A 9,662-nucleotide genomic window follows, 5' to 3' on the forward strand; every position below is an offset into this window, starting at 1 on the left:
AGAGCTTCCAAAGTGCTATAAATCATGGCTAATGCAACATAGATGACATGGAAATGGTAGATGACATGGAAATGGTTGAAACAAACAAACTTCTTGGCATATGGGTCAGACTGAAAATGTTCACTTTTAGCCACCCTTGTCAATCTTTTTTTTTTTTTTTTTTTTTGTGGTATCAGGGATTGAACTCAGGGCCTTGTGCATGTGAGGCAGGCACTCTACCAACTGAACTATATCCTTAGCCCCACCCTTGTCAATCTTGAGCACACTAACCATTGACTTTTTCCTGTCAACAGCAAACCTTCTGGCTCAGAACCAACACCTAAGTCCCGCATCGCAGACCTTCCTCCTGCCAATCCTGATCACATTGGTGGATACAGACTTGCCACAGCCACTTTTGCTGGAATTGAAAATAAGTTTGGCCTTTATCTCCCCAAATTTAAGTCTCCTACTGTTGCAGTGATTCAGCCAAAGGCAGCAGTGGTAACAGCTCAGTGATGAGACACTGTCAAGAATGGCAAAATGGCACCCGAAAAAAGAGGCCTAGGAGAGCAGCCCTGTAGTGTATCCAGTCAGCTGCATGGTGCTGACTGAGCTGGGAAGTCAAACTATTCTTTCTATATGATATATATATACATATATTTGTTTATAAAGTAATCATCTGCCCAGGGAAAAACCACAATGCAGTTATAAGCGTTAGTCTTATGTGTTGACATGTTTTCTAAGCCTTGGCATGAATTAGTGTTTTAGACTCTGCTTTGCACAGCTTGTACTTACAGTGACTGTACATATTGTACATCTTTGTACAGAGACATCTTGGCACCTCATCCCAACAAATCACATTTATAGAAATGTAATGCAGTTCTGAGTGGCTTGAAATGTACAGAATGTTTTGAAAGTGTTTTATTAAGAATCACATAAGAATCAATGTATTAAAATTAAATTCATTCTCTTATTGGTGACTTATGGAAATAAAGCATCAATATTGGATGTATTTAATTCCTAGTTTGTTTTCCGTTCTGGAATAAGAAGGTATTTGCTGATAAAAGGCATAATGAGACCCATCACCAAATAAGTAATACTTTGGAAAGGCGCATGCTAGTGGATGCCAGAGGATCAAGCTAATGACTTGGTGTGCTCATGTGTTTCTATTTATATTTAATGTGTGTGTGATCTTCCTCTGTTAATCAACAAACATTTCTGGGACAGCTCTTCTCCTGTTGGTGTGCATATGGAAACAGGGTAGTTTCCAGCATTCCTTGTTTAGGTTTGCTTTCCTCTGACACAGCAGAGCAAAGGTCAAGCTTTTGAAAGAGTAAAGGATACTTTGACAATTTCCCTTCATATGGTATGATTCCAATAAAAAATAAAAGCACACCAAAATGTATGAATGTAGTTGGATTTTCCTTCATAAATATACTGATAGTGCTTTTTGTACTCATTCACTACTGATTTTAAACAACTCATGGTCAGGTTTACCCTCTTACACATCTTTATAGGAAATAGACAATTTGGTTTCCTAAAGGGATAGGGTGGAATGAGAGGAGGCAAGAAAAAGAAAAACTCTTTTTTTATGTGGTGATTTGGTGGTATCTAGCTCCTTACTTAGCAGTCCAATAAAAGCTTATTTCATCCAAAAGTCACTAAGGGTGTGATTACTAATTTGGATCTAAACACACATCTTGATAGCTACACCTATACTTTGCTATGGATGTAATTTGATGTGTAGTCTTAGAATTTATTTACTCTTAACAGTGTTTTGAGAAGACATTGCTATTGCCCATAAGCAATGTAAGTAAGAGAATGTAAGCAAATATTTTCAAGGGGTGAGCCTGGAAGATGGACCAGGCTACTTAGTATCCTATGCAACATTCATCAGTTGATGACTGACAGCACTGTGACTGCAACTATAAGCTTTCTCAAGTCCTTCCAGGAACAAAACAACTAGCTTTGAAAGAAAGTTCTTTTCAGTGTATTAGATTAGTGTCTTTAGAATGGAACAAATACAATTGTTTTGCTATACTACTCATTAAAAATATACAAATAGTCTATGGTTGTATAATTACATATATGTGTGTATAGAATAAGAGGTGAAAGTGCCCTCTTTACCCTGCCCCACTTCCTGCCCTAGAGTTAATAATTGCTAACAAATTATATATTTGTAGTCTGTTTTCCACACTTACATAAGTATATGTACATATTTATATTTTTAAAACCAGAATTATGTTGTATATGTTATTCTGATACTTTTATTTACTTAGTACATCTGAACTCTTTCCATGTCAGTTCATAAAATGTATGTTAACAGCTGCATAGTGTTTCATTTTATGAATTATGAAAAATTTGGTAAATATTACATTATTGATACTTATTCATTTTCTTTACTATTGCAAACAATGCTGAAGTGAATGGAAAACATCTTTGTATGAATACACTAAGGATATGTGCTATTATTTCATTAGGATGCAGAATGGAAATGGAAAATTCACAAGACAAATGAGAGTTTTTGTGATACTGGGGATCAAACCCGGGGCCTCGTACATGCTACATTTCCTAGTCCAAGATAATTTTTATATTTTTGTACATAATACCGCATTATTCTTTAAAAAGCTTTTATTAATTTACTTTCTTTTTTTTAGTATTTTTTAGTTGTTGATGGACCTTTATTTTATTTATGTGTATGTGGTGCTGAGAATCGAACCCAGTGCCTCATGCATGGTAGGCAAGCGCTCTACCACTGAGCCACAACCCCAGCCCCTAATTTACTTTCCTATAAGCAGAGTATGAGAATGCCTAATTCTTAGGAAAACCAGTGGCAGGTGTGATCCTTGTTGTTTTAATTTTTGTTTTCCTAATTACTAGTGGGATTGGATGTCTTTTCATATTTACTGGTCATTTGTATATTTTCTTGTTAAGGAATATATAGAAAGAAACATGTATATGCATATTTTAAGCAATCGTAAAAAGAACTCCATATGATTAACCAGGTCAAGAAACAGAATGTTTCCAGCCATAGGAGTTCTTCCATATGCTCCTCTCTCACTCTTTCTCTCTACTTTAAAACTATCCATACTCTTTATTTCTTTGCTTTTCTTTATACTTTTACCACCCATGTATATTCCTAAACAATATATTCCTATAGTTGAAATTTGTATAAATCAAATTATATTGTAAACCTTTAAAATTTATTTTGCTAAATATTATGTTTGTAGGATTCATGTCATTGTGTGTAGCTATAGTTTATTGCATTGTTTAGCTATATTTATTTTTCATTTTACTCTTGATGGACATTTGGATTTTTCTAGTTTGGGGATTACAGACAGTGCTGCTATGGATATTGTGAACATGTATTCTGGACTATGCATCTTTAAAAGATAAGATGCTTAAGAGTGGAACCACAGAGTTACCAGATTTATTATATTTTTAATTTTACTAGATCATGTCAGACTGTTTTCCAAAGATTCTTGTACTAATTTACATGTTCCCAAGGGTATAATGGCCTTTTGATTTTTACCAAAAAAAGTAGATGTATAATGGTATCTTGTTTTTAATTAGCATTTTTATATGTCAAATGAGGCCGAACATCTTTCATGTTTATTGGCCATTTGAATTTCTTCTTGGGTAGATATGGTAAAATATACTTTTAACCCATTTTTTTCATTATTTCTGGTTACTACTTTGAGTTGTTTGTGTTACAGAATATTTTCTCACTTGGTGGCTTGTTTTCACAATGTTTTTTGACACATTAACATTTTAATTTGAATATGTTCAAATATATCAACGTTATTCCGTATGGTTAACTTGTTTTGCATTTCTTATTTTAAAAAATATTCTCTTTCTAGGTCAAAAATATAGTAACTTTTTTTGCTAAATGCTTTACAGTTTGCCTCTCCCATTTAGGTTTCATCTACCTGGGAACTGTCTTTGACATGCAATATGAGGTAATTGTTTGGCATCTTTATATGTCCAGTCTGTTGTGCCAGCACTATTTATTGAAAAGTGTTTGTTGAAAAGTCTGTGTGACTTTGACATGCTTTCTTGTACAGTGTCAGTTTACCCTTGAATTTATTTTTGGGCTTTTTATTTTATTATATTGGTCTTTTCCTATGTCAAAATACATACACTGTCTTCGGTACTCTATCCTTTAGAAAAGTTTTGTTATATAGTAGAGCAAATCCTTTCACCTTATTATTCTTTAAGAGCTTGTGGTTCTTCTTGGTTCTTTGATTTTTCCATATACATTTTAAACTTATCCATTTCCACCCCCAAAATAACAAACTAAACACATGGAAACATTGATTGCAGTTGCAATGAATTCGTAAGCCATTTTCAGGAGAATATATATTATTATAGTAGGGCTTCTAATTCATCAACATGATATATTTCTATTTAAATTTTTTAATATCTTAATAAAATTTTACAATCACCAGAGGTCTTTATCTTTTGTTATGTATATCCCTCAGTGCTCCATAAGTTTGAATGCTGTTATAAATTATGTCTCTTAAATCTCATGACTCAGGAGGCTGAGACAGAAGGATCTCAAGTTTGAGGCCAACCTTAGCAACTTAGTAAGGCCCTAAGCAACTTAGACCCGGTCTTAAAATGAAAAGAGAACTGGGGATGTAGCTCAGTGGTAAAACTCCTCTGTGCTCAAACCCAAGTCTCCCCCTAAAAAAATTTTTATATGTCTTAAAATATTATTTCTGATATGCAGGACTAAAAGTATTCCCCTACTTTTATTATTAAAAAATTTGGAAGTATAGAAAAGTTTGAAGAAATAAGATGAATTCCTCAATGCTTTTCACTTATTTACATTTTTCCACTATAATACGTATATATTTATATACATACATAAACATAACATTTATTTTTGCTGAACCATTGGAGAACAAGTTGCAGACATATCATACTTTATCCCTATTTCAGTATACGTCTTATTCTCTAACTGAACAAACTATTAACATAAAAATCTGTAATAACTTCATAATGTCTGGCATTCAGTCTAAATTCAAAATTCCTAATTACTTGCAAAATGTCTTTGTTTTTATGATCCAAGATCTAATAAAAATTGACACATGATGTTTAGTGGTTAACATCTTTCATTTCTAACTCTGAAATATTCTCTTTGTCATTTTGATCGTTTATCATAAGAGTGTAAGCCAACTGTCTTATAGAATATCTCATTTATTTATCTGATTATTTCCTTCTGGTATAACTTGTTCCAGTACTGTACACTGGAAATAGTCTAGCAGTAGTTTTTCTTTTTAATAGCTTTACTTATTCTTTTCTTCCTCCCTCCCTCCTTCCTTCCTTCCTTTCTTTCTTTCTTCTTTTTCTTTTTCTTTTTTTTGTAGACGGAGAGCATGCCTTTATTTTATTTGTTTTTATGTGGTGCTAAGGATGTAACTCAGTGCCTCACATATGCTAGGCAAGCCCTCTGCCACTGAGCCACAACCCCAGCCCTCCTGATGTATTCTTTACAGAGCTCTGTAACCATCACCACAATCCCATTTTAGTGCATTTCCATCACCCTCCAAAATGTAAAGTGTATCATATTCCCATCAGCAATGGAAAAGTGTTAGTTTCTTCACATGTTACCAACACTATATAATTGTCAATCTTTTGTTTAGTGGGTATGAAGTGATACCACATTGTGATTTTAATTTGCATTTCCCTAATGACTAATGATGTTGGGCATCTTTTCATGTCTTATAAACATCTGTGTTTCTGAAAATTTGTTGTTTTTAAATTGTGGTTTGTCTTTTTGTTGAGTTGTGAGAGATTTTTGTTTTTATTTTGTTTTGTTTTGGTACTAGGAATTGAACTCAGCAGTGCTCAACCACTGAGCCACATCCCCAGCCCTATTTTGTATTTTATTTAGAAACACGGTCTCAACTGAGTTGCTTAGTGCCTTGCTTTTGCTGAGACTGGTTTTGAACTCATGATCCTCCTGCCTCAGCCTCCCAAGCCACTGGGATTACAGGCGTGTACCACCTCACCTTGCAGGGGTTTTTTTTTTTTCCATACATTGTAGATTATATCAGATTTGCAAATATTTTCTCCTAGACAATTTTTTCCCCTTGTTATACTGGGGATTTTAAACCCAAGGCCTTGTGCATGCTAGACAAGAACTCTAGCAGGGCGGCCCATAATCCCAGTGGCTCAGGAGGCTGAGGCAAGAGGATGGTGGGTTCAAAACCAGCCTCAGCAAAAGCGAGGCACTAAGCAACTCAGTGAGACCCTGTCTCTAAATAAAATACAAAATGGGGCCAGGGATGTGGCTCAGTGGTTGAGTGCCCCTGAGTTCAATCCCTGGTACACTTGATCCCACCCCGCAAAAAAAGAACTCTACCACTGAGCTACATTCCCATCTACTGATTTATCTTAGTGGTGTCTTTTGAAACACCAAAGTTAAAAAAAAAAAAAAAATTAAGTCTAACTTGATACATTTAGCTCTTATGGATCATGGTGTTTCAGTGCCTTCTAAAAACTCTGCTTACAAACGAAGTTCACGAAGATTTTCTCCTCTTTGAGAAATTTTTCATTTTAGCTCTTACATTTAGGTTCATAATCCATTTTGAGTTAATTTTTGTATGTGGTGTGAAGTAAGGATCTAAATTTATCTTTCATGTGGATATACAGTTGTCCCAACACCATTTTTTGAAAAGAGCATCCTTTCCCCAATAAATTGTCCAGATAGATTGATAGATGGGGATGTAGCTCAGTGGTAGAGTTCTTTTTTATGGGAGAGGGTACCAGAATTGAAATCAGGAGCACTCAACCACTTAGCCACATCCCCAGCCCTATTTTGTATTTTATTTAGAGACAGGGTCTCACTGAGTTACTTAGCTCCTCACGGTTGCTGAGGCTGGCTTTGAACTTGCAGTCCTCCTGTGCCACTGAAATTACAGGCGTGTACCACCATGCCTGGCTACATCATTTGTATTTAAGTCTAACATGTCATTTATTTTTTCTTTGTCCAATCTCTTTTATATTTCTTTTTACTTTTCCTGGGTGTTTTGGACCAATTATTTTAATGTTTCTCTTTTCCGACTATTTACTGAGACTGAAATTTTAATTCCTTTCTCTCTACAAAGTTCTTGGTATACTCAAAGATTTTGTGTTAGCTTCCAAAGCAAAAGTTACTTAAGTGCTCAGTTTACTTCTCTGGGTTCTGGCTTTTCATTACATTGTTGACTAAGATCTTTTATTATACTCTCAGCTTTCAAGGGCTTTAAAGATTTTTTAATCTAGTTTTTGGGGATTTAACTCAGGGGCACTCAACCACTGAGCGATATGCCCAGCTCTATTTTGTATTTTATTTAGAGACAGGGTCTCACTGAGTTGCTTAGTGCCTTACCTTTGCTGAGGTTGGCTTTGAACTCGAGATCCTCCTGCCTCAGCTTCCTGAGCCACTGGGCATTACAGGCCTGCACCACCATTCCCGGCTCTCAATCTACTGGTTTTAGTTTTCAGCACTAATATGAATAATCTAGCCTGCAGTATTTCTAGGAATAAAGTTTCTTTCTTGTGTGCTGTGCACATTGCCCATTTAAAACATTTTTAATTAGGGTGACTATAAATTTTTTCTTTATTGATTTGTGTGATCTGCATAGTAACCCTTTGCAGTATTTCTCTCAATCCTTTTCTGTGCATTTAGCTTTTTTTTTTTCTTTCTTTCTTTTTTTTGGAACATAGAGTGAGGAATAGGGAGGTTTTTTTTTTTTTTTTTTTTTTTTTTTTTTTTAAGAGCAGTTTTAGGTAGGTACACAGGAAAATTAAGTGTTTACCCTATACTTTTGTAAATCACATTTACAACTAATACAAGTACACTTTTTAATAACACTATATTGTTTCATGGGTAGTGCAAGTACCTATAATAATAAAATGTCCCTAATTTCTCACCTCCTGAATCATTGCTGTTGTTCATTCCACTTAAGCATAATAAGCATACATGAGCATCTATACACGCGTGCACACACACACACACACACACACTGTCACGTTCACACTTCTGAATGCATTGTTATTATTTTGAACGCAAACTATCAGGTCAGTTAAGCATAAGATAAGGAAAATTTTTTACTTTATCTTTATTTAGGCCTTCTCTGATGCTCTTCCTTTATGTCAATCAGCATTTCTGACCTATGTAATTTCTCTCTCTGAAGAACTTCGTTTACACTTCTTGCAAGGCAAGTCTATTGGCAGCAAATCCCCCTTCCTGTTTGTTTGTGTTGTGGCTAGAGCTCATGCTTAGTAAGTGCAAGGACCTGGGTTTGATCTTATGCATTGCAAGAAAAATAATTTGTGTGTATGAGAGAGAGTATTTCTTCTTAAATTTAGAGGGATAGTTTCAGTGATTACAGAATTTTAGGTTGGTGGTTTGATTTTCTCAACTGTAAGTATTTCATTCCATTGTCATCATCTTGTTCACATGATTTCTGAGAAAAAGTGTTAGGTATTCTTATCTTTGATCCATATAGGCAAGTTGTTTTTCTCCTCTAGCTTCTTTCAAGATTTTTTTTTTTATTTGACTTTCTGAAGTTTGAATGTGTTATACCTAGTTGAGGTCTTTTTTGGCATTCATGCTGTTTGACATTCTTTGAACTTCCTGAATCTATGTTTTATTGTCTGCCATTAATCTGTGGGAAATTCTCATTCATTATGCCCTTAGATACTGCTTCTGTTCCATTCTTCTGGTATTCCCATCATGCATATGTTATACCTTCTATAGAAGACTAATTCTTGGATTTTCTGTAATGTTTTGTCTTCCCAATCGTTTTTTTTTTTCTCTTTGCTTTTCAGTTTAGAAGTTTCTGTTGTTATATTCTTAAACTTAGAGATTCTTTTTTCAGCTAGGTCCAGTTTAGTAATGAGCCCATCAAAGGCATTCTTCATTTCTGGTAGTATTTTTTCCCGGCACTTTTATTCTTAGAATTTTCATCTTTCTGCTTAAATTATTCACCTGTTCTTTCATGTTGTCTATTTTTTTCCATCAATGCCCTTCGCATATTAATCAGAGATTTAAAAATTCCTGGTGTGATAGCTCAAACATTCCTTTCACATCTGACTCTGGTTCTGATGCTTGTTCAGTCTCTTCAAACTGTACCTTTTGCTTTTTAAAAAGTATGCCTGTGGCCAGGTGCAGTGGCACACGCCTGTAATCCCAGCGGCTTAGGAGGCTGAGGCAAAAGTTCAAAGTCAGCCTCAGCAATTTAGCGAAGCCCTAAGCAACTCATGGAGACTCTGTCTCTAAATCAAATACAAAAAAGGGCTGGGGATGTGTCTCAGTAATTAAGGGTTCAATCCCTAGTACTTGCCCCACCCACTACAAAAAAAAAAAAAAGTATGCCTTGTAATTTTTTGTTAAAAGGCAGACAAGATATACTGGGTAACAAGAACTGGTTAATTGAATTTTGGTAATGTAAGGTGTAGGCACTGGAGAAGTATTTCATAGTCCTCAAATGTTTTGGTGAGCCTATCATGAACTTCACCCATGTTTCTGTAATCCCCATCTCTTCATGATGGCTGGAGGGGTTGGAGTTGTCTATTTCCCTATCTCTCTATATGAAAGGCTAGAGCAGGTAAAGTTCCATACTTCCCTTCCCCAGAGAGGTCAGACTTGGATAAAAATAGTCCCTCCAAAGGAAAGGCCTTGTCAAAAA

General features: G+C 35.1%; 1 protein-coding gene across 3 annotated transcripts in view; it reads left to right on the forward strand.

Moving 5' to 3' along the window:
- The window catches only part of Slc25a12 (solute carrier family 25 member 12), an 84,144-nt gene extending 82,710 nt beyond the window's left edge, over positions 1-1,434 (forward strand). For all 3 annotated transcript variants that reach the window (XM_076865778.1, XM_076865779.1, XM_076865780.1), the window contains one exon: positions 294-1,434. In XM_076865778.1, coding sequence (XP_076721893.1) covers positions 294-495 — 202 coding nt within the window. In that variant the 3' untranslated portion in view covers positions 496-1,434. The remainder of the gene's footprint in view (positions 1-293) is intronic.
- Positions 1,435-9,662: the final 8,228 nt, after the last annotated feature.

Source organism: Callospermophilus lateralis, chromosome 9 (assembly GCF_048772815.1).
Source record: "Callospermophilus lateralis isolate mCalLat2 chromosome 9, mCalLat2.hap1, whole genome shotgun sequence".
Classification (NCBI taxonomy): domain Eukaryota; kingdom Metazoa; phylum Chordata; class Mammalia; order Rodentia; family Sciuridae; genus Callospermophilus; species Callospermophilus lateralis.